The 25,861-nt window shown below is 21.1% G+C and overlaps 8 protein-coding genes across 8 annotated transcripts in view; all 8 read right to left on the bottom strand. All coding sequences in view use genetic code 6, as the record gives it.

Moving 5' to 3' along the window:
• Window positions 1-533: 533 nt before the first annotated feature.
• On the bottom strand, window positions 534-1,462 carry TTHERM_000383509 (hypothetical protein; the record flags this gene model as incomplete). The annotated part of the gene is made up of 2 exons (XM_012797535.1): window positions 534-556; window positions 775-1,462. 2 exons carry the CDS (start codon window positions 1,460-1,462, stop codon window positions 534-536), a joined length of 711 nt encoding a protein of 236 aa, XP_012652989.1.
• Window positions 1,463-1,789: 327 nt separating this feature from the next.
• TTHERM_00383500 (transmembrane protein, putative) lies at window positions 1,790-9,298 on the bottom strand (the record flags this gene model as incomplete). The annotated part of the gene is made up of 6 exons (XM_001015535.2): window positions 1,790-1,831; window positions 1,889-2,328; window positions 2,425-5,748; window positions 5,834-8,221; window positions 8,287-8,959; window positions 9,122-9,298. 6 exons carry the CDS (start codon window positions 9,296-9,298, stop codon window positions 1,790-1,792), a joined length of 7,044 nt encoding a protein of 2,347 aa, XP_001015535.2.
• Window positions 9,299-10,692: 1,394 nt separating this feature from the next.
• Window positions 10,693-13,439, bottom strand: TTHERM_00383490 (kelch motif protein; the record flags this gene model as incomplete). The annotated part of the gene is made up of 3 exons (XM_001015534.2): window positions 10,693-12,364; window positions 12,790-13,265; window positions 13,395-13,439. The coding sequence occupies 3 exons, from the start codon at window positions 13,437-13,439 to the stop codon at window positions 10,693-10,695; spliced, it is 2,193 nt and encodes a 730-aa protein (XP_001015534.2).
• A 4,237-nt stretch (window positions 13,440-17,676) lies between these two features.
• TTHERM_00383470 (transmembrane protein, putative) lies at window positions 17,677-18,228 on the bottom strand (the record flags this gene model as incomplete). The annotated part of the gene is made up of 1 exon (XM_001015532.2): window positions 17,677-18,228. Exon 1 carries the CDS (start codon window positions 18,214-18,216, stop codon window positions 17,677-17,679), a length of 540 nt encoding a protein of 179 aa, XP_001015532.2. The 5' UTR covers window positions 18,217-18,228.
• Window positions 18,229-19,052: 824 nt separating this feature from the next.
• TTHERM_000383469 (transmembrane protein, putative) lies at window positions 19,053-19,559 on the bottom strand (the record flags this gene model as incomplete). The annotated part of the gene is made up of 1 exon (XM_012797534.1): window positions 19,053-19,559. The coding sequence occupies one exon, from the start codon at window positions 19,557-19,559 to the stop codon at window positions 19,053-19,055; it is 507 nt and encodes a 168-aa protein (XP_012652988.1).
• A 1,088-nt stretch (window positions 19,560-20,647) lies between these two features.
• On the bottom strand, window positions 20,648-21,304 carry TTHERM_00383460 (transmembrane protein, putative; the record flags this gene model as incomplete). Its single annotated transcript, XM_001015531.2, has 1 exon — window positions 20,648-21,304. The coding sequence occupies exon 1, from the start codon at window positions 21,209-21,211 to the stop codon at window positions 20,648-20,650; it is 564 nt and encodes a 187-aa protein (XP_001015531.1). The 5' UTR covers window positions 21,212-21,304.
• A 1,502-nt stretch (window positions 21,305-22,806) lies between these two features.
• On the bottom strand, window positions 22,807-23,628 carry TTHERM_00383450 (transmembrane protein, putative; the record flags this gene model as incomplete). The annotated part of the gene is made up of 1 exon (XM_001015530.2): window positions 22,807-23,628. The coding sequence occupies exon 1, from the start codon at window positions 23,368-23,370 to the stop codon at window positions 22,807-22,809; it is 564 nt and encodes a 187-aa protein (XP_001015530.1). The 5' UTR covers window positions 23,371-23,628.
• Window positions 23,629-25,834: 2,206 nt separating this feature from the next.
• The window catches only part of TTHERM_000382456 (hypothetical protein), a gene marked incomplete at both ends in the record, with an annotated part of 1,946 nt that continues 1,919 nt past the window's right edge, over window positions 25,835-25,861 (bottom strand). The window contains one exon of the mRNA XM_012797533.1: window positions 25,835-25,861. This exon is cut by the window's right edge and continues 181 nt beyond it. Within this exon, the coding sequence (XP_012652987.1) occupies window positions 25,835-25,861 (27 nt within the window).

Raw genomic sequence — 25,861 nt, 5'->3', positions numbered from 1 at the left:
ATATTATTTATTATTTTTAAGTGCATTTGATTGATAAAAATAAACAAATAAAGTAGAGAGAGAGATAATAAAATAAATTTAAACTAAAAGAATTAATAAATATTTTTTATACTTTTTTGTTTAAGATAGATGTATTCATTTCTAATATTTTCAACTAATAATAAATATATCCTAAAAAAACAAAAGATATAAATAAATACAGTCATACCTCATTAATTAAGGCCTATCCCTGCCTTCTTCTAGATTTTTTGCTTATTTAAGGACGCCTTTAACCCTACCTAAATAAAAAAAGATTTTAAATTATTTTAATCTTAAAGTAATATATAAAAAATGGTAATAAATAATAAATATAAAGTATTTCGAAATATATTAATTAATTAATTAATTATCAACTCATATTATTATATATTATATATTCAATTTTAATTTTAATTTCAAGAAAAGAAACCATTTATAAATAAATAACAAATAATTTAGAAATAAATATTTTAATAAAATCTTAATTGTAAAACAAGCAATAAAATAGAAAATAATCATATATAATCAACTAACTAATCTTTTATTTATTAAATTTACTATTATAATATTTAGTGAATAATAATTCTAATTTGAAATCTCAACAGCAATATTTATTTATTTTTATTCAACTAATTTCTAAAAAAAACGCATTTATTTTTCTTCATAATATGTAAGAAAATAAAAATGCAATAGAAATTAAAATTATATTGATTTATAAAATTTAGATTGAATTTTTATCAAGATTTTTTTAAATACAGTGAACGTAAGTCTAAAACTAAGGACTAAAATTTATTTGAGCTTTCATTTTGTTGGCACAAATAGATAAAATCTAGTTCTTGAAATCAGATAGCTAGGATTAAAGATTCCAAAAGTTCTTTTGAACAATAAACTTTTGTTCTTCTTAAACAATGCAAGAGTCAAATGAAGATACATTCTATTAGCAGGAAGTATCACATTTAGGATTCTTAACTTTGCAATATGCTTATGTTTCATTTATGTCAGTTAAATTTTGATTAGGGTCGTATATAACTGCATTTCTATCAAAACAGTCTTACTTTTCTTCAATATAATTTTTAGTTGATTAAGATTTATTAGAATACTTAATAACAATAGGATCTCTCATGCATTCACCTGATTTTTAGGAGGCATAGTCATAATATTGCGTAGTATAATTAAAACTAGCTCCTTATTTGAATTCTATGTACTCAGCATCAAAACATGTCGAATAAAGACATTTTTCATAAGTTCTTAGAGCATTTAGGCAATTCTATTAAACATCTACATTCTTACCTAAAGTAGTGCATGAAAAGAATCCAATATTTTTAATGCACTTTTCTAACTTTTTTTCATACTGTATGATATATTTTGCTTCATCATAGTCAAGCGAGCAATAGCTTAAATTGAAAATTATCAATGTTGCCAAAAACACGTGAAGAATCTTCATCTTATCTTGTGCAATATTAATTGAATTAGTAGTTTTTGGATATTTTATAAATAAATTAACAAAATAAATTTATTAAATAAAGTCAATTAAATTTTATGTATTAAATTTGAAAATATTACATTAAAAATGAAATATTCATGAAAATTGAATTGGATAATTTAACCTTTCTTTCTATGATAAAGAATTATTAATTAATAATTAATTATTAATGCAAACCTACAAAAGAAAATTTAAATATATAAAATACATTGATTACAAATTATTAATTTTATTTAAATATTTTATTTAAAATTCAAATATTGTTTTAATTTATTTGTTTTATTAACATCAAAAATTGTTTTAATTGTTTTTATCACTACTTTCAGAAAACTAAAATTTAATAAAAAAATATTTATAAAATTATATGAAACGAATAAAAATATTTACATAGTTTTTAGCTTTACTAATTACACTTGATGCACCTTTAGCATTCTTCATAATCAATGAGCTTAGTGAGGAGAACACAGCCGATGTCAGATTTATACTTTCTTATGTCGTGTTAGTAACAAATTTTTTAACACCTTAATATGTCCCATCTAAAACACTCATTCCTTGCTAATAATATGAATATGGCAAGTAAAATAAATCAAATATTCCCTCACCAATGTTTACTATATTTTTAATTAAGGGTAACTAAGATGCAACTTGCCATTTTTGATTTCCTTTAATCTCTTACATCCACTAATCAATAATAACTTTACCCACTGCGTCTATATTCTTATCATAAATAGTCACTTAAACTAAAGTAACTTGTATTTCATGGAATTCTCCAATATTTATTATCTAAAAATATCCATTTTCTTTAGCTAGTCTTGAGAAATCGAATCCTATTAAAAATTAAATAATTAATTAGTTTTTTTATATTTTCTGAAATAGATTTACAACAAATAAGCCAAAAAAAGAAAAAAAGAATTATTTATTACCTTCTCTTTTGTTGCTAATAAAGATGTTAATTTCAGGGATAAATAAATCGTCAATTGATGTTATTTTTTCTATTCTAAAATTTTCTTGTTAATTTTCTTGCATTAAATCTTTGATTAATTGGACATTTCTATAATTTGCATTGAATGAAAATTATCTCATAGAGTGTTTGTTTAATATTTTTTAAAATTTATCTTCTAAAATTTTTTTTGTTTCTTTTTTTTCTTTTTAACTTTATTTTTTGAAAAATTACTTAAGCATTTCTGCAATTTGAGAAGATAGACTTATTTTTATGATTTAATGCATTTAAAGATCTATTTATTTGATGGTGTTGTTTATTAATTTTATTTTCTACTATGCTTAGTTATCAACATTTGCATTTCTGTTGTCAGCTTTTAATACATTATTGACTATTGTCTTTTCTTATATTTAGATATAGAAAGATAAGTGAAGGAATTACTCTAGCAAAGAATCTTTTTATTTTTCAGTGGACAAACAAATATATTTTTAAAATCCGTTCTCTGCTATAATTTTATTAATATCTACTCTAACATGTTTCTCTATATTTTAATCATTTTTTTCAAAAGATTTTATTTAAAAAAATATATTTTCTATCTTAAAAAGTAAGCTTTCGGCTGATTTTTTTCCTGCTTTTTCCCTTACAATAAGAATATTTTAGTCTGAAACAGTTTAAGTTTATTATTTTTCTAAATAGTTGTTTATTACTCTTTCTTTTAGCCATTAATTTTAATTTTGTTGCTATGCTTCTTACTCATTTTCTTTAATTTAATTCTATAAATTTAATTATTTGATCTAGTTTTAGTTAGAGTCAGCATCAATAGAATTCATTGATTTTTCTTCATCTTTTTCTTGTTTATTTTTGAATGATATTAAATTTCTATCACTTTCCATTTAATCTTTGATTTTTTATTAAATATTTTAATCTTAACTTTGCTATTTATTGCTTGCCTGTATTTAATTTGATAAAAACATTTATTTGTTAGCATTATAATTAGAATTAACAGAAGTGAAATCAAAGCCAAGGCCTTCTTGCAAAAATATTTTAACAAATTAAATGTCTATTATAATTCTATTATTTTCTTTCAAACTTTTTTCATCTATAACATATTCATCTCCATCAATTTTTTCAAACGACTCATCAAATTATTCAAACTAAGAAGAATTGCTCATCTCCAATTTGTGATAACCTTTTTTCTGTTCTTCTTCGTTTTCATCATTTTCTTATTCCACCTCTTTAACTGGCTATTCAAGAAGATTACTCCTTCCTTCATTTTAAAAATTCATTTAGAAAACACTTTTATTCAATTGTGATGAGACTTCAATGCCATCTGAAGGATAAAATGGATGATAATTATTATTTTTATAAATATTTTAAATCTTAGTTTTATAAATAGCCATTTATACTTCTAGATCTTTTTAGTCAATTGCAGCTTTTGCCTAATCGATTGCTTCTAAAATATATTTATTTTGCTCTTGATTATATTTTAAAGAAAAAATGAGGACATCTATAAAATAAGGAAGCTTTGCTAGAGTATCTGAAAAGAATCCTAATTAAATACCATCTACTTTGAGCTACAAAATTTCAGTATTCAGCTTATTCAATTCTAAATCAAATATAATACCAATTTTAGAAAATCCCATCGATTGAATAGCTTAATCTGAATTATTTGTAAACATAAAATCTATCATGAAAGGATCAATTGATGTATTGAAATCTTTCTGATAAAGAAAATCTAGTTGAATTTTACTGATTTTTAGGTCTAAAACATCTAATAATTTTTCAACTTTATTTTATTATTTTATTTTTTCTTCTACTTTCTCATAAAATTATTCTTCATTATCATAATCCTTTTAGTTTATTTGAATTTATTTTGAGCAGTTTCGCTATTCTCGTCTCTAGAATTTTTAAATATGCAGTTTTTCAATACTCAGCACAGCTCTGTAATTGGACATAAATCTATCACTTAGATTGAAATTATTATTTTGGCTTATAAATTCAAGCACTTCATTAGTAAGAAGTTACCCAAAATTACTATAAAGTTGGCATGAAGGAGTAGGGAATATATCAATCTTGACATCTCTAAAAAGTATGAAATCTCTAAAGACATATTCCTTGAATTCATTCTTCACCATTATATCACTATTTATTTTATCATTAAGCATAAATTTTTGAATACTTTCAAAGAAGTGAAGAACCAGTTTAGATTAGCTTAAAGGTAAAAGCGAAATAACACTTTAGTTTAAACACAATCCTCTAAAATCAAGTTATTATTTAGATTTTGCTTCTCTAAATGGTTTTTCATGCTGCTTCTTCTTAAATATCATTTGCAAACTAAGCTAATTATCTAAAGAATTTATTCTCTATTGCAAAATCTTTATAGCTAGTATCATTTTTTTGGCTTTTAAATTGGATTTATTACTTTGATTGTTGTTTTTAGTTGAATTATCATTTTCAAACTCATCGTCTTATCTGCTTGCCATCAAATTATACAATTCCTGATAGCTATTTTAAGATTATTATGAGAGATTCATTTTATATATTAAAATATTTTCCTGCTTTATAATACCCAAAAATACACTTTAAATTCTAAACAGATGGATATTTTTTGGGAAATTTTCGATAATATTTGACTCGTTTTGGAGTGAATCCATATTTGAATTAGAGCTTTAGCTTATTAAATTAGAGAGCGAGTTGTCTATTACCATTAAAGTGTTGATACCTATAGATATCTTCATAGCTAACTTAAAATTCTTAATATCATCCTCTTTTTTTATTTCCTTATTAAAAAGAACTTCTAATCCCAAATCTTTCATATGAAATATGAGAGTCTATTGCAAGCAGTAATCCTTTGGCAATCTAAAACGCTAGCTAATTTAAGATTTAGATTGATTCAAAGGATTTTATTCAGCTTGTAAATCTTATTTTTGGTAATGGATATTTACTTCTGAACATATTATTCTTATTAAAATATTATCGCTTTATAAAATTGCTTTTTATTGAAGATTTTCAAAAAAACTTTTATAAATGGCCGATTTGTACTTAAATTGATCAATTAAATTCATAAAAGTTAGTAAAGAAAATACAATATCTCCAATAGTATTTAAGTCTTCATCTTAAATATATAGTTCTAATATAGGAATACCAATATTCAAGCCAACTTTTACCTTATTTAAATCAGGGTTTTGCTCATTATCATGATAAAATCTGTCGTCATACTAATTCTTATTACCCTTATTTTAGTGAAATATTTCACTTTTTTTTTGAGATTTTTTTTCTTCTTTCTCATTTTATCTTTCACCACCACCTGAATTTATATTTAAAAAAACAAATAATTTAACCTAAAAAGAATTAATTTACTATCAAATTTAAATAAAAAATTAATTGATTACTTTATTATTATTGCTATTTTTTTAAATTTTAAACATCTAATTTCTTTTCTACTTCACTTGTTTCAATAATTTATTATGATAACGTTTCAAGGACTTCTTTTTATCCTTCTCTTTATACTCTGTACTTTAAAATAGATGGATAGGTAAGCTCAAAATGATTCTCCATGTTCTGCTAAGTTAACACAAAATTTCTTCCAATGTGGATGATTTTATGAAACTCTTCAGTTTGAAAGTTTACTGAGAAAATGTTTATTTCGTTAAAATTAATGTTGACATCTTTTTTCTGGACAAAAAGAATTTCTGGATTAACCCATGTAATATTTAGATAGTGAGGTTTATAGCTGCCTCTTTAGTTTTTTAATTCTTCAAAACAATTTGACTTTTTACAAATTTGTTGCTAATCAGTGACTTCGCATAAACATCCCCATTTTGCATAATTGCTATAAATATTATCAACTTCAGAAGATGAAATATAAAAATTTTTAAACCCATATGTTAGCAAATTACAACTGATTAAATTCAATTTAATATCAAATTCTAGGACATTTTTATTTAAAGATTTAAGAAGCTTTTTTATTTCTCTTGGTATTTCATATTTAGGAATTTTCTAATCTAAATCTTAGCATATTTTTTCATGATAATGAGCATATTTTGATAACGGACACTATATCAATGCTACGTCATGCATAATCTTCATATCTAAGTTAATAAACAATTTATCCAAAAAAAAATTAGCACATAATTCATCAGATTAAATCTCCTCTTCTTGTTTTTCCTTTAAATTACTTTTTTAATTCATAGGAATGCTTCTAATTTTTTAAGTCATCGTAAAAAACTTATGCTGAGAGGTGTTATTACTTCCTTTCTACAGCATATTTTGAGAGCTTTCATCCTCAGATTTACCTATGAGCTTGTTATAGCTATTAGGGTAAAATTATCTCATATTAAATTCGTATAAACTTTCCTCTTCTCTTTTTTTAGCATTTTGAATATTTTTACATCTCTCTTTCCTCTCTTTTTTCTCAGTGTTCCAGAAATCATTAATTATGCTATGTATTTTTAAATCTTCGCTTTTGCTAATTTTCTCTTTCTTTTATCTATTTTATTTGCAGTTATAGTAAATTATGTAATTAACGCAATAATGAGACTGCTTATCTATTTAATATTTAATCAGATAATTGCTTTCTGTCTTTCGTTCGTCTTGAAATTCAAGATCTTTTTATTAGCTTTTCCAGAAAGTTGAAGAAATTTTATCCTAAAGGCCATCTTTTATTTGACTATTTTATTTTTAATATTATTGTTTCTAATGGTGAAATTTAAAGTGCTAAAATCTGTGATGACTTTATTTAGGGTCATGATTGATCAACAAAACATCCATAAGCTCGAAAGATCTCATATCTGCATCAAATTTTTTGACATAATTATCTTTTTAAAAGTTAAATTCCAAATTAGCAATCTTTAACATGTAATAACTGCATGGAATATGCATATTTACAGGTTTTTTAACTTAATTGAAAGTGTTGTTGCCAAAAATATTTTAATTATCTAAATTTTCTTATTCATTTTATTAAAGTTAAGAAATTAATGATCTTTTTTTAGAGTATTTCCACTCTCTCGAATACTCAATTGAAGTATTTTAATCTATTTTTCTTTCACTACCCTTTAAAACGTAAATGCAACATTTGCTAAGCAAAAACTTAACTGAAATAGTATTTGCATTAGATTTTTATTCAACATTAACTTCAATTATCTTACCCAGCTAACTTTTATTAAAGATAACACTTGACTCGAAATCAGAATTTTCTAACTCTGCTTATTTTCTATTTAGACCAAAGTGAGGTAATTAATTATTTTAAACTAGTATAGATTAGTTAAAAAAAGACTGATTACTAGGTTTCTCTTGCTAACTATTTTAAAAGTTAAAAAGCTACTTGCTATCTCTTTGATGAGACTTCTCCATTTCAACAACAGTCTTTTAAAGTAAATCTTCCACAAAACTCTCTTCAATTAAATTGTTTTAATTAATTTCATTATTTTTTATTTAACTCTCTTACTCGTTAGTCCAATTTTTATTATTTTCGATAATAATTTCTTTAATTTTTTCGTCTTTTGTGATCAAAAGTAATTGAAGACATTTAATTTATTTTTACCAGCATTCTATAATTTCAATTATTTTCCAAATAACCTTTAATTAGTAAGGTTCAATCATTATTTCAAATGAATTTAATTCAGTCGTTAATTAAATATCATTTTCTCTCTAATTATAAACAGCATCTAAAAAAATATTTGGCACATACAATATATTTGTTGGATGATTATGAGGTGGATATTGGTAAGGAAATTTCATTTCTTTTTATAATTATTTTACATTGCTGCTGCTACTATTGCCTTTTCATTTATTATAATTCAATAATTATTGTATTTATTTAAAAAAAATAATTATCTAAAATTACTTTTAAAATCATCTTAATGATGCGCTTTTGCTTAAAGATTGTAAAATTCTTGAGGGTTAAGACTGGAATCTTTTAATATAAATAAATTGATATTTGATACTTTAAGATTAAATGATGGAACAGAGTCTACAGAGCTTGGATTATGATTTAAATTTGGAGGATTACCAACCATAGTCATGCTAATTTATGATTATTCCATAAAATCAAATTTAACTTAACTATTGTCTAGACAATTTTTTTTGCTTTCTTCATTGCTTGTAATTTCAGATATTCTTAACATAAAGTAGACTTCTTCTGAAGAATTGCTGCTCATTGTTGATTAGAGAAATATTTTTACCACTAAATCTTTCACACTAACTTTACTAGTTAAAGCTACTTTAAGTAGAATATTTTTTAATTCATTAACTTTATTTGGATCATAATCCTCATTTTCCTACAGCTTTTATGTATCAGATTTTTCTTTGTTTTCTTGCTTTCTGAAATAATTGTGAGAAATATTTTTTCCATTAGGTCTCAAATGAATTTCTACTTAATTAATTTCAGCTTTACTTTACTTTGTTAGCAAATCTTGGATGGGAATTTAAATTTTCATTTTTCCGATCTAACCATAAGTCATTATAAATGGAGACTTATACAAAATCTTTGAATTGATTTCTTCAATTTTAAGATTAACCTAATGACATTTATTAATATCAATGTAAACAAAATAATAAAATTAATAATTGTTGAAAAATAAAATAAATAATTTTCAATTTCAAATCAAATTTAAAGTAAAAATTTTAAAATTCATTTTAATTGAGTTCAAAATTTCTGCTATCTTTCTAATAAAAATTACATTTTCAAGAGAAATGTCTTAAATTGATTTCAATTGAAACTATTTGATATCTACATACTGACCAAGATATTTCTAAACTATGTTTTTAACAAGTGTTTCTACTATTGGATTAAATGAAGGCAAAATTCCAGCTAATCCTCCAATAAAGCTAAAAATGCCATCTTTAATTCTATTCATTCACCTTAAAATTTATTTTTTCCTTTTTCTCTCTGCTTTATTTTTGAAAAATATGGAATTTATTGAGTTGGTATTAAAATATAATATATTGTATTTATTATCAAACTTTCTTTTTGTTTATATCTCTTTCTATCTTTAATACTATTTAAAATTTTTAATTAATAACTTGGTCTAGTTGATTGCCTGCTTGCTTTATTTTTTGCTAATTAGTTGTTATCAAAAAATTAATTAATTTTTATCTGATCGTTCCCTATAGTTGCACGATTGATGATAAACAAATTACATCCTCTCATTTCAAAGCAGAATTGTATAGTTTAATAAGATGAATTTTATTTAGTGTACAGTACTTATAAAATTAAAATACTTTTGTATTTATTAAGCATATATCGAAACATATATTTTATTTTTAAGATAGAATCAACCTAAAAATAAATTACTACATTATATTCATAAATATTCTAATAAATTTATGACTTAAATATTCTAAATATTATTTATTTATTTGAATGAAGAAAATTATAAGAATTTGTTATAAATTTTCTTTCTTTTCTAAGCTAAAAATTAAACATTTTAAAAAACTAAACAAAAGAATATCAAAGAAATAAAAGGGATATTTTCATAAAATACTAATTATAAAATTATTAATATTTTATTTAGAAAAATTGAGTTTATAAAAGTAAAATCCTTAATTTTTTCATTTTTAAAATTATTGAAAACTTAAAAAAGCTTCGTATACTAATTTTAAAAAAGCATTTATTTATTTGCTTGTTTTAATAATAAAATATATTAATGAGAATTTAAAGATTTGTTAAACCAATTAAACCACAATTATATTTTTTTAAATCTTTAAGTTTTTACTTTTTTCAACTTGACAAATAATAATTTTTATAAATTTTGTATTTATTCCATTCTAAAGTAAAAAAAATTTAAATATTACCAAAAATATTTATTTGACCCAAAATAATAAAAAGGTTATCAATCAAATAATATCGTTATAAGTTTTTAAAAATAAAATGAATATAATATGTACATAAATAACATACGCTGACTTAATTAACTAACTGAATTTTAAGAAAATTACAACTAGATTTTTAATATTAATTTATTTATTTAATTAATTAATTATTGTTGATTTTGGCAAATTATTATAATAATCAATCTGCTTGAATATCTACTTATATAGTTTTAATTTAGAAATATTATAGCACAAAAACCCTAAGATTGTAATAAATAGGATGGCGCATATAGATAGATAGATGCATTTTTTTGTAGTTTATTCAAAATTTAATTGTTTTTTAATAAATTTTATTCAGAAATTTAAAAAACTTCTTTCTTTGGTTTGGGTTTTTAATTTCTGGATTTATTTCAGTCAAAAACACCAAATTTACATTCTCTCAATTTAGAGCTTTCCATTCACGTTCATTAAAAGCTAATATTTTTCTTTCATTTTCAAGGCAATTATCTGAATTTTCTCCTGCTATGTTTTAAAGAGCATACACCTTTTTGTTAAAGATTATTGGCACGTTATTCCAAAATGCTTCTGAATTAGGGAGAAGCTTAGAATTAATGTTTTTTATAAAATACTAAGAAGAAACCTCGTTTTTATACATTTAATTCTATCCCTAGTAATCGTATTAATGTTGTTAATCATCGTAACCTTTTTCTTCTTCATCATTCTAATTTTAATCTTCATCAATAACTTATAAAATAAAGGATTAGTTTGATCCAGAATTATCTTCGTGATAACCACCAAAAACAAATATATCTGTTTTGTTTATTTATATTGAGGCAGATGTACTTAGCAGACCAAAGTTGAATCCTATCTTATTCAATTTATGAACTTAACTTAGCTTAGGATCAATCACCTCCCAAGAATCTGTTAATTGATCATACCTTTCTATATATGGACTAAGGAGATGATTGTCATATCCTTCTCCTATTCCTCCAAATTTGAAGAGATACCTTCCATTGAAGCTGCACAAGGACAAAGATGTTGCAGCGTAGTTCAAATTAGATATCATTTCCCACTTTTTAGTCAATAGATTAAATCTTTCACATCTTTTAGTCATAACATGTTTGTGTTCGTAACCTCCTACGACATAAATTTTACCTGCTAAATATGCTATACCATGTGAACTACGAGGATGATTCATGCTGGAAAGCTATATGAGACTCTAATTTTACCAATCATATTGGTAAATCCAGCCACTCTTATTCATTTGACCATCAGGTATAGTTCCTCCTGTAAGAAATAGCTCTCCAATAGGAGTAGCTATAGATTTGTGGAATGAAGGTATTCTAAATGATATTTTAAGATCAATTGTTACAATGTTATAAATTTGATCAATCCCTGCCACTCTTTTACTAGATAAATTGCTAGGATTACTCGATTTTGCCGTTTCCTTTAAATCATAATTATCTAACTCAGTTAAATCTATATAATGTAATTTATTGTCATCGTTCTAAAAGAAATGCAAGAACTTTCTCAGAGACTTCTTATCAAAGTAATCGTTAGCAGTTATTTGAAAAATTTCATTCTAAATCATTTAATTTTAAAGTTGTTGTTGTTGTTGGTACTTTTACTGCTACGATTAATTGGCTGAAACAAATTATCTTTAAGACTCGTTATCATTTTGAATACTTTAAAATTGCTAACCTGATTTTGAATGGTTTATACTTATGTTATTATTTTAATAAATTTGCTATTGCTAAGGATTATAATTTGTGTTGGACTACTTCATAGATATATTTTACTATGGAGAGTATTTTTAAGGAGATTTCTATGTACTGTTCTATGCAAATTAATTCATCTAAAGCTAATCTTACACATCAGCAACTCTAACAGATACAACTCTCTCTAACTCCTCAACGAGATAATAAACGCGAGCGTCATCCAATTTTGGGAGTAAGCACTCATAACTTAATGAAGAGGCTATTTTATTTATCTCTCCTTTGTGCTTTGCTATAATATGCTATACATCCATTTAACATATTTTTTGAACAATATCAACATAATCATTTGAATTTAAAAGCTAACATAAACTCTAAAACTCTGTAATGACTTGCCTATTTCATTCAAAAAAATAATTAAAATTTAAAATTGTCAAAAATAAATTATTTAAATGAAAGTAAATTTTATTATTCTATTTTATTCAAAAATATTTTAAAAATAAATTTGCTAAATGCATTGAATTGAATTAAATATTTATGCTTAAGTTAAATATCTGTCCAAGTTCCAATTAAAATTTGTTTTGAGTTTTTCAGTTAAAATGTATTCAAAATTTCTCAAAATTATTGTGATGGATATTTTAATATTTTCGAATATTTTAATATTTATTTATTTTTGCTTAATTTAATACCGTACATCAATCAATAGATTAACTAGTTTATTATAAAATACTTTGCTTAACAATATTTTATACGAATTTATATTAACTTGTTTTTATTTCTTCAAAAATTTAACAAAAAAAATAACAAATTTAAACATTTACTTCATTTTAGCAAACGTAGGCTCGAAATTTGTTATTCTTGTTTTTAACTCTTTCATATTTTGTACTATTTATTCTTCTATTGTCTTAAAATGTGTATCAATCACATCATCTATTCTTTTCCTATAACGTCTTAGCATTTAAATGTTATCATCCAAAGATCCTTCAGGAACAGAAAGAGCTCTTTCGCAGTTATTTATTTACTATTCTAATAAATTAACAGCACTTAGAAGCTTTGTTTCGCATCTTTATTTAACGCTACGAATGGTTTCGATTTCTGCATATGTTCTTTGCTATTTATGCTGTTGGTTATGGATAGTCACACATTCTGGACAAAGAGGCTTTAAGCACTCTAAGCAGCTGCAAAAATTAGTTATTAACTCATTTGGATGTTCTTTGCATTAATTTAAATCCTAAATATAGCTATTTTAGTGATTGCTTCCTACAGGTTGGCTATTTTGAAACTATTTAATTTATCCCTTTTTGTTAAAATGCAAAGTTATTAAAGTGAATAATGCATAGAGTAATTTCAATGATATTGACTTTTAACTGTCCAAAACGTAGAGAAAATAATTTTAAGAAACTTCATACAAAAAGTAATTAATTACACTATTTAACTTTTGGCTAGGCTGAGGCAAATACTGATAATTCATGGGAGAAAGCTAATAAATACAAATAATTAACTCCTAAACCTATTTTTATATATTTATTATTTATTATTCTTATTGCTGGTTGATTGATTGTTGCTGTTATTAATTAATTGAATAATTTCTTTTTTTTTCCTTAAGATTTTAATTATTTTAACAAAATATAGTTGTTGCTTATCATTCGCAATACTAAAAATATAAAGATAATTATTGAACATTTATAAATTCACTATATAATAACTTCATTCACTTTTGAAGGCTTTACTTTTAATCATCCTTCATCTCAAAAATCAACGAATTAAATAAGAATAGCCTAAGCAGCAAAAACCAAGATTTCTTTTTTTATAATTTGAAAATTTTAAAGGGGAATCTTCAAAATAAAATAAAATATAAATAAATTAATAATTGACTGATTTATGTATGGATTAGTAGCTCATTTACTCATTTTAATAAAACAAGCTATAAACCAACGGTTTTAAAGATATATATATATATATAATAAAAGATTTTGTTTCAAATCCAACAAACCACTTTTGAATAAACATATTAACGTATATCTAATTTTTATCTTCCATTATGTTTTTATTTATAATAACTGCTACATAATAATAAATATTTATCATATTTTATTCTTTTAAATATGAAATCAATTACGATTTTTGTGGACAAAATTAATTAGCTTGATTGAAATAAAATTTAAAATCCTCAATAGCCATTAGTTTTTTGTTTTTGTTATTTTTTTCTCATCCATAAAAAGGGGTTTAAATATGTATAAATAAATAAAATCTGAAATCTTAAAATAATAAACATATGTTAGTAACAAAATACTGTTTTCTACAAAAATAATAAAATCATTAATCATTTAATCCGTAAATTTATTTTAATAATTTTTAAATATACAAAATACATAATTATTTTACACAATTTAAAAACAATTTTGAAGAAAACAAATAATCTATATAAATTTATCATAATTTTTAATTAAAAGTGAAAAATATTAAGTCAAATATTTCAAAATATTTAAACAAACATCGCCAAATATCTTTCTTTATTTTTTTTTTAATAATAAATAAAATAAAATAATATTAATAAATATATTTCATATTTTTAAAAGCTTTTATTAAATATTAAAAAAAAAATATTTTATTTTCGTATTTTTAATGATCTTTGAAATAATTAAAAAAGAATAACCATTTATTCAAGTATTAAATTTTTAGATAACTAACTCCATCATTTTAAGAATATTATTTTTTAACAATATTATTATCTCTTCATTAAGATTATATTATTATTTTTTGCCAAAAAAATTTTTAATAAAAAATAGAATTGATTCGTCAATCATAATTTAACAATAAATTATTTACCTAATTTCAGATGTCAAATTTGAGAGGTTGAGAAATTTTATAAAAACAAATACTATATTTTAAGCTCCAATTTCACCAATTTAATTTCTTCTTTAAATACAGAAAAAAATAAATTAATAAAGTAAAAGTAAAATTAAATGATAAATTAAAATTTTCAAAAATAAAATATCCTATTAATGGTTGCTTTTGGAATATTCTTAATTCAAAATAAATTTATATATTTGAATTTATTTAAAAGAAAAATAATTATGTATCTGTCTGTTTCATATATTAATTCATAAAATAATTAATTAAAAATATCAATATTAGCAATTAAAGTTATTTTACATGAAATTAATATTAAAAATCAATAATTCTGAAACTCTTCCGTCATTAATTTGATTAAATCTTTTCTTATTTACATATAGATTAATATTCTAAAAAACTTTTATTTGAAATTAAAAGAAAATAATAAATGATAATCTCACAAGCAACTTTAAAGTAAAAAGTAAGTATATTTTTATAACAATTTCCTATCTATATATAACTTTAAATGCCTAGAAAGATTTCTATATAAAGTAATTTTATCTAAGATTTAATGTTAAAGTCAAGTGATTGGTGAAGTCTATTAATGAAGTGCCTAAACTTAATGCATTCTTTGAAAAAATTTGATTTGAAGTTTTAATATATTTATTTATTTAATTTTTTAGTTTATTTATTAACAAAAATTAATAAAAATTTCTAAAAAAATAAACTTTTAAAATCAATATTCATTTATTGTTTTATAAAAATAAATTAAATTTAATTTAATTAAAATTGTTACTATAATTAAAAATGTTAGTTTTAATAATGAAAAGAAGCTTTACGTAAATAATAATATTTATTAGTATTTATTTTTGAAATGTTTTTGTTGAAAAAAATTTTTTGTTTTCCAAACTTTTCTAAACAAATAAATCAAGAATAATATTTGTAAACTTTTTAAAAAATTTAATTAATTTAGATTTAAATTATTAATTTTGATCTTAAACTTTGCAGTTAAAAGGTGGAAGAAAAAAATTATTCATAAAATTAATTTCTTGATTTGTATTAAAATGTCAAAAAATAAGGATGCACCATAAAAATTATAAATCTAATTGGTACTCATTTAAAACTTAACACTTTTATATTCTTAATTATTTTTTTTAACTTTACTTTATAGAAAGACTTATTACAATATTTTAATTTTAAATTTAAATGATCATCTTTCAGCTAATTTTTATTTCATATTGTAATAAGGTTGTAAAATTTTGTATTTAATAAAATTCTAAAGATTTATACTTTCTTTATTAATAGTTAAATCAAAAACTCCAAGTTAATAATTTTAAAAAGTAATAACAAAGATCATCTATAATATCAAATTGATTTGTTAGTTTCTTAAATAAATATTTACCATAGATAGATTAATCTACTAAAAAAGATTTAAATATTAAAAATAAATATAGAAAAATAAAAAGATATTAATAAAATAAAATTTTAGTGCTTCAATTAGCTATTATAAAATAAACTTTTTTATGGTAAATGTAAAAGAAATCTAAGCATAAACAAATTGAATTAAAAATGTTATCATAATTAATTACTTAAAAAATAATAAGAATCTTTTTTTTTAAAAACGCTCAAAAAATTTTAATTTAGCATCACTCACTAACTAGATATGGCAATCGAATGTGTCAATTTTGGAAATTAAAGGAAGAATCTAAAGTTTCGATTTAAAATGTAAATCGAAAATCGAAACAAATTTAAATTTGATAATTGATTTCTAATCATTTTTTGATAAAATCGATACTTTCAATTCCCACTAAAGTATTAACCACTTAATTTTATATGATAAAGAGAAAATCACCTACTTTTATTAATCTAAAGTAAAAATTGTAAATTATATTTCATGAAAATTTATGAAAAATGTATATGATTGATTATTTATGATTTTATTTAAAAAGATGGCATAAAAGTATTTTTTTTTAAGTCTACGTGTCCAAAATTATTTAGATTTTAGTGATTCTTATATTTAAAAAATATTAGATTTAGTTTTTATTTAATATATGCGCTGAATTATTTAATTAGATAATTACATACTTAATTTTGGTAATTAAATTGAGATCTTAATCTTTCTTACCATATATATTGAAGAAAGAAATTTTGTATTTGAGAAATATTTTTCTTTCTATATTTCCTTTTTAAGAAGTATTATAGCTTATCTCTTCAATCATGCGAATGGTAAATGAATATTTATTTAAATAAAGCCCATATTAAATTCGAGAAACATTTATAAACTTTAAATTTGATTAATGTTCATTCATTCTTCAAGCTGATATTGAATTTATCTCTTTAATAAATTTCATGGTAAAATAAATAATAACTAAATATAATCCAAATTAAATTCGAGAAACTTTTATAAATTAAGAATTTGGTTTTTAATGATTACAAATAAATTTATGGTAAAGAATTAAATTCCATATCAAATTGGAATGACGTTTACAATCTATAAATTATATTTTGATAGCTTACATTCTTCTACTAAAATTATGATTCTATATCTCTAAAAAAATCTATGATAAATCAATATAAAGCCCTATCAAAATACTTTAGTTAATTGTAAGGAAGTCTATAAATTTTACTTTTGTCATACATATTTAAAAGGCTATATTTATGGCATCAAAATATATTTTCTTTAAAAAAAAGTGTTGTTAATTAAGTTTTTAATATAAAATTTGCATTTTTTCAAAATTCATAAAAATTATTATGATTTCTGCTTCATAAAGATTCTAAAAATAAATATTAATAAATTATGCAAGAATATATCAAAGAATACAAATAAATGTGATATGATTACAAAATTAGTTAATGAATACATGTAATTTTTATCATAAAACGCTTGCTTATTATATAACTGGCTACTAAAAGTATATTTAAGGTTATTACTTAATGTTTTACTAATAAGGGGTTTATTGTATCACTTAAAGTTATTATTATTAGTTTATTCCATATTAATCTGGACAATTAAATACTTATTATTATTAACTAAAAGGATTTGGTTGAATAGGATTTAAGGCCTGCATTTATTAATTCATATTTTACTATTAATTAAGTTAGAAATTATTCAGTGATCCAATTTTTTATTAAGCCATTCTGTATCTTCTGCATAAGCAAACTAAAAAAATGATAATAACAACCACTGTTACAGGGATCACTATAGCAAGAATTAAAGCTGTATCAGAGGTGCTACCTCCTGACCCACTTGAACCACTACCTGAGCTAGATGAAGATCTTGATCTACTACTACTGCTACGACTACTAACTCTTTTTGAACTAAGATTTCTTCTAGCTTCTATACAATAAGCTTAATTAATAGCAAACATGATAACCAGAAAAATAAAAGCCAGCCTCTTATAATTTTAACTCATTTTAAGAAATATTATTATTATTTTTCTTATTTTTATATATTTATTTAATTGTAAATAAAATTTTATAATATTTAGTTTTTCCTTAAAATTGGTTTTAAATGCTATCAAATTCGAGTTAGATTTATTCCAAGATGATTTTTATTTATCAAAAAATTTAGATTTTTAATTAAGAAATCGTCAAGATAATAGAGGAAAAAATTACATATTTCCTCAGTTTACAACTTACTCTAATTAAGTGATATAAATTTCTATTTCTAAATAAATTAATAATTTAATAATATTAATTTAGTTTCCAAGATATTAATTTCTTTATCTAAAATTAAATATTAATATGGCTAACTCAAATTTTATCTAATTATTTGTTTGTTTATTTAGATGTAAAAATTATCTAAAAAGAAAATAAAATTAATTTAATTATTTATTTATTATACTTAAATATTTTTATCAGTATTACTATTTGTTTAAAAAAAGAGGTGGGATTGATTATTCTTGAATATTAAAATTAATTGAATTTTTTGAGTCTGAAATCACCATATTTCATGAAAAATGATTCAATTATAGAAATTACCATCTCTTTATAAAAAAAACTAATGCACAAAAAACATCGCTAAATTTTATTTTATCGAAAATTATCAAAAAAAAATGAAATATTTTATTAATTTGATTTAAAACAGAAAATTTTATCATAGCTTTTTATCAAATAAGTATATTAAAATAAATAGCTAAATATTAGTTTTAATAATAATTTTTTTAACAAAAATAACCAATATAAAATTATAAATAAAATAATTTATTATTGCAAATTTCTGCTATTTTGAAAGATACCGATTTTCAAATCAAAAATAGCTTTAATTATTTTAATTTGGATATACTTAGAATTAGTACTGCTAAGGTTATTAATAATTAGTAGGATTAGTTTGTCCTTAGAGATAAAAAGCTGATTATCCTATATTTTAGTTCACTTAACACATCTGTTAAAAAGCATTTTATTTATTAAATTATAAATTTTATTGAACCTATTCTTATTGCTTTTTTACTTTTTAAGCGTTATACCTTCTACAAACAATAGTAATTAAAGTAACAATCAAACAAAATCCAACTGGGACACAGACATAAAGAGCAATTGCAGCACCTGTAGAAAGGCCTCCAGAACTTGTTGAACTATTACTACTACTACTTCCTCCTCCTCCACTTCCTCGATTGCTACTAGTACTTCTTGAACCTGAGGATCTACTAGCTGAGGATAATAGATTTCTCTATCTGTTATTAACTGCTTAAGAAAAAGTACAAATAACTTCAGTGAATATCAAAAATAGAGTTAAAAATTGTAATATTTTTTTCATTTTTATTTTTTGATAAAGTATTTAAATAATAATTTGCTTTAGATAAGAAATTTAATTAAAATACCTTTATATTTTTTTAGAGGATATTAAATAAAATTTTTTATTCCTATTAAAACGAATTTCGAGTATTTATACTTGGACAAGTTAATAAAATTAAAATCTTTGAATAACCACTCAAGTTCTTGAAATATTTATTATTTTATATTACAGATTATTTTAGTTTACAGATTAATCAATGATAATTAATAAAATTTATTAAATTAATTTATTTCAATATATATTTATAACAAAAACGATTAAAGAATACGGGAGATAGTTTTAATAGTTTTTTTACTATTTGTTTGTTTGTTTGTGGAAGTTTGAGATAAAATTGCAAATCATTCATAAAATATATATTTTAAATATTTATTTATGAACTATTTTTACATTTTTTTATAAAGCTATAAAGCTATATAATTTTATTTAAAATTTTCTGTAAAAAAGAGCCAGTTTCAGTCAATATATATCTAATCAACATAGTTAATTTTTCCAATTGTTTACTAGTACCATAAAAATACTTTTGTGATTATAAATTATTATTGATTTCTAATTAAATATGATGAAATTAATAGTTTATAATTATTGTGAATATATTTTAGAAAAATAAAAAACAAATCAAGTCTATTCAATGTATTTATAATTTAATTAACTCATTTAATTTTGAGAGGCAGTATCTTTAATATAAATATTAATTTAACAAGTAAGTTTCTATTTAAATAATGACAAAAATAAGTAGATTTAATTATATTTGCAAATTAGATTTAATTTATTTATTCAATATAAATTAATTCTGACTATATCTTAATGTATCTATCTTATGTTTTATTAAAATTGAAATTTAAACTAATCAAAATTCAATAAAACAAAAAGCACGTTTTAATATCAAAATAAAATATGTTTTTTTTAGAAATTCGTTTTATAAAATATATAAATGTTAAAAAAAATTTCCATATTGACACTAATAATTTAATAATTTGAATAAATATAAAGTATTTCAATCTTGTATTAAATTAACTATATGTTTTAATTAATTTGTTTTTGATTTTTCATCATAATATACTTGCTTATTAAATAGCTGGTTATTAAAAGTATAAATAAGATTATTCCTAGTTTGTTTATTAATATGATATATTCTGATTCACTTAGAGCTATTATTAATTAACTCCATATTAGTTTGGATAATAAAATACTTATTGCTATTAATTATTAGGTTCTTACTGAATAGGATTGCATGCCTGCATTTATTTATTCATGTCTTATTAGTTAGTAAATTAAATATTATTAGCTACTACTTTTTATTTTGCCAATCTTATTCTCCTACATAAGCAAATAAGAAAAATAACAAAAACAACAACTGCTATTGGGATTACAATTATAATTATTAAGTCTTTATTTGAGATGCTACCTCCCGTAGAAATAGTAGAGTTATTTGCTCCTTATCCACTATTATTTGTACTGCCGCCACGTGATGTAGATGATGATCTTGATCTACTACTGATACTACTACCTCTCTTTGAACCAAGTATTCTTATATCATCCCTACAGTAAATGATATTTATAGCAAGCAAAAAGATAAAAAAAGAAATAGTTAATCTATTATTATTTATGTTCATTTTACTAAGCAATTATATTTCTATAAGAATCCTTTAAATAGAAAATAGTTAGATATTAAACTTTTTTTTTTCTTTAATTAATAAAAGTTTTTTCTTTTAATTTCGAGTTAGAAGTATTGTTTGCTCTGATATTTAATTACAAATTAAGATTTCAATGTTTTGATTAATCAAATTCCTCAAATAAAGATGTGTGAATACAGATTAAATATTTGAGCTGTTTACAAGTTACTTTAATATTCATGTTTCTATGTAAAACTAGATGTTTTAATGTATACAAATTAATTTCCTCTCATTTTTGATATCAAAATGATCCATTCATTAAATATAAATTTTATTAAGAAAAACAAACAACCAAAATAATAATTTTGTTTTGTTTAATTATTCTATTTGAATTCTATTAAATTAAAAAAAAATAATTTTGGTTTTAATTAAAGTTATTATTAATTCGAATCCATTTATTTATAAGTATAAATTTTGCTTTTAATCAATTTTAAATATCAGAATTTATTCATCAAATTCTACTACAAAAATTCAATTATAAATCGTAAAAAAACTATTATTTCATAACTTATTGATTATCATAAGAAAATGAGATAATTTGAAAATCCAATGTAAACAATGTAAGAATAAAGTGGTATTAATTTTATTCGAAATAAACAAATTTTATAATTTTCATAGAATTCTATTGATTATTTATAAATACAATATTTTTCTAACATTCTAATATCTATCTTTTTATAGTTTGTTTGTAAGTAAATAAAATTTTGAATTTATAAATATTTGAGCATGATAATATTTCTATTATATATACTTTAATTTATTTAGTTATTTATTTATTAACCAGACAGACTCATTAAACAAACTTAATTATGGAAGGGAGAGAATTTTAATAGTTTTTTACTATTTATTTGTGAAAGTTTGAAATAAAATAGTAAATCTTTCTTAAAATATATTTTTTTAATATTAATTAATTATTTATTTATGATTTTATTTAAACATTTTTTTATAAAGCTAAATCATATTTATTTAAACATTTTCTCTCTAAAAAAGATCCATTTTCAGTAAATATTTAATCAATATAATTGATTTTTCCAATAGTATGCTTTTTTTGATGGTAAATTACAATTGATTTCTAATTAAGTACAATGTAATTATTAGTTTATAATTATTGTAAAAATATTTAAGAAAAAATAAAAAAGCAATTCAAGTCTATTCAATTATTTAAAATTTAATTAACACATTTAATTTTGAGAGGCAGTAACCTTAAATTCAAATATTAATTTAATGAGTTTCTATTTATTTAATTAATGACAAAAATAATTGTAGATTTAATTATATTTGCAATTAGATTTTAATTTATTTATTCAAGATAAATTAATGCTGACTATATCTTAATGTATCTTATCTATTATAAAAATAGAAAATCTAAACTAATTAATTAAAATTCAAAAAAACTAAATGTAAATATCAAATAATATAAAAAAATGTTAAAAAATTTATTAATTGACACTAATAATTTGAATAAATATAAAGTATTTCAATCTGCTATTAAATTAACTATCTATTTGTCTTAATAAATTTATTTTTGATTTTCATCACAAAATGCTTGCTTATTAAATAGCTGGTTATTAATAGTATAAATAAGATTATTCCTAATTGGTTTATTAATATGATATATTCTGATTTACTTAGAGCTATTATTAATTAACTCCATATTAGTTTGGATAATAAAATCCTTATTGCTATTAATTATAAGGTTATTATTGAATAGGATTACATGCCTGCATTTATTTATTCAGGTCTTATTATTATTAGTTATTAAATTTTATATTTTTAGCTGCTACTACTTTTTATTTTGCCAATCTTATCCTCTTACATAAGCAAATAAGAAAAATAAGAACAACAAAAACTACTATTGGGACTACGACTTAAATTATTAAGTCATTAGTTGTGTAGCTACCTCCAGTAGTAGTAGAATTAGTCCCTCCTGATCCACTTTAATTTGAGCTACCAGCACCTGATGTAGATGATGATCTTGATGTATTACCACCACCTCGTTTTGAACCAAGCATTCTTATATCATCCCTACAGTAAATGATATTTAAAGCAATCATAAAGATAAAAAAAGAAATAGTTAATCTATTATAGTTTTTGCTCATTTTACTTAACAATTGTATTTTTATTAGAATTCTTTAAAAAGAAAATTGTTAGATATTTAACTTTTTTTTTTCTTTAATTAATAAAAGTTTTTTTCTTTTAATTTCGAGTTAGAAGTATATTTTTTGCTCTGATATTTAATTATAAATTAAGATTTCATTGTTTTGATTAAACAAATTCCTCAAATAAAGATAGATGTGTGAAAATAGATTAAATATTTGAGCTGCTTACAAGTTACTTTAACTTTGAGATTGATTTCTACTTAAAACTAGAGGTTTTAATGTACATAAATGAACTTCCTCTCTTTTGATATAAAAATAATCCATTCATTAAATATAAATTTTATTAAGAAAAACCAAATAAATAAATAATTTTGTTTTGTTTAATTATTCTTTTTTAATTTTTTTAGTCTCAAAAAATTAATTCTTGGTTTGAATTAAAGTTATTAATTAGTTCGAATCTATTTAATTATAAGTATAAATTTTGCTTTTATTAAATTTAATAATCAGAATTTATTCTTCAAATTCTACTTCAAAAACTCAATTTTATAATTTCATTATCATAAGAAAATGAGATAATTTAAATAAAAATAGAACAAAGTGGTATTAATCTTATTTGAAATAAACAAATTTATAATTTTCATAGAATTCAATTGATTATTTTAATAAGGCAAGATTCTTCTATCATCCTAATTTCTTTTTATTTATAAAATATTTTAGTATGATTATATTTCTAATATATGTTAACTTAAATTTATTTATTAACTAGATTGATTAAACATATCAAATTGATCATTTAAAAAATATATAAATAAATGAGAATATATATAGCACTTTGCTATTTTAAAATGAAGCTGTTTACTAATAGCAAAAAAAATATTTATTTTTAAAATTATAATAAATTAAATTATTAATTATTTATTATAATTCTATTATAAAATATAAAAATCAGATTTTTTTAAAATAACTAAAAAATCTATTTGATAAAAAGTTGCATGCTAAGCACTATATTTTTGTATGACGTCTTGCTATACTATAAAACTTTAAAATACCTTTATTTAAATCTAAATATTTAAATTATAAATATTTTATATTTATAGTAATTTTTATTTAACTTTTTCTTATGTATTAAAAATATTAATTTCTATTATTAATATTTGATATAAAAGCTTCTCATTTATTTAATTTGATAAGGTATAGTAAGACGCTAGTAATTAAAAAAAAGCTTTTATTGTTTTTGTTAAAGCTCAGGGCTGAATTTAGAGAAATTATTTTATTTAAGTAAATTTAGTTGTTAAATTTTGTTATTGTTTAATAAACTATTTATTAAATTACCAAAATGTGATATTTATAAATAAAAAAATAAAAATAAATCTATCTAACTAACTAACTAACTAACTAACTATTTTTTAGGTTATAAAATAATACATAATATTTTTTTATTCAAATATTTATATAATTTCTCATCCTTTTTTCATCACTTTTTATCACCAAAATGCTATATTTAAGACAATTAATCTTTTTGATTTGAGAAACTTTCTTTTTAATTTCAATTATGATGATTTATTGTTATGGTAGTAACTTTTAATATAAAAATGATTAGCAGAATAAAAATTTAAAAGAAAAATAAATCAAATAAAATCTAATAAATTAATTAAAAGAGTTAATTAAATCGTTCCAAAATGAATAAACTATATTTACCCAAGACTAAGTGTAAAAGTTAAGAGATTGGTGCATTTTCCTAAACCAGAACCTAAGTCTAATGAACCTTAATCACAAATTTAATTTCCGCTTGTTAAATAGTTAGAAGGAAAAAATGAAGAAAAAATATGAAATAATAAGAAATTAATATAAAAACTACTTTGAAAATGAAAAAATTAGTTAAATTTAACAAAAAAAACATAAATAGAATAAATAAATAAAAATAAATCAAATAAAAATCTAATCAAAATTCAAAACAAAACTGTTTTTACAAAAGATGAAGTGTCAAATTTGAGAGATTAGCACACTTTCCTAAACCTGAACCTAAGTATGATGCACCTTCGTCATAAATATCATTTCCGCTTGTTAAATATTGAAGAAAAAATATATATTAAATTAGTTAGTTAGAAGGAAAAAATATTAAATAATAAAAAGTTAATTAATTAATTTAAAAAATTATTAAAATTAACAAAGAAATAAAAAAAAAACTCAAACAAAATAAAAAAATGAAAAAAAATGTAATAAATAAATTAAATGAGTTATTTATATTGTTTTAATTTCATTTTTACATAAAAAATATCACAATCCAAAACAAATAAACTATTTTTACTAAAGATGAAGTGTAAAATTTGAGAGATTAGTACACCTTCCTAAACCAGAACCTAAGCTTGATGCACCTTCGTCACCAATAAGATTATTCCTTTATAAATATTAAAGAAAAAAAATATAGTTAATTAGTAAGTAAGGAAAATAAAAAGAAATAATATCAAATAATAAGAAATAAATTAATTAA

The sequence above is a fragment of the Tetrahymena thermophila genome (genome assembly GCF_000189635.1).
Source record: "Tetrahymena thermophila SB210 genomic scaffold scf_8254652, whole genome shotgun sequence".
Lineage (NCBI taxonomy): Eukaryota > Ciliophora > Oligohymenophorea > Hymenostomatida > Tetrahymenidae > Tetrahymena > Tetrahymena thermophila.
Note: the sequence above shows the minus strand (reverse complement) of the source record. Positions and strands in the feature narration are given on the sequence as shown.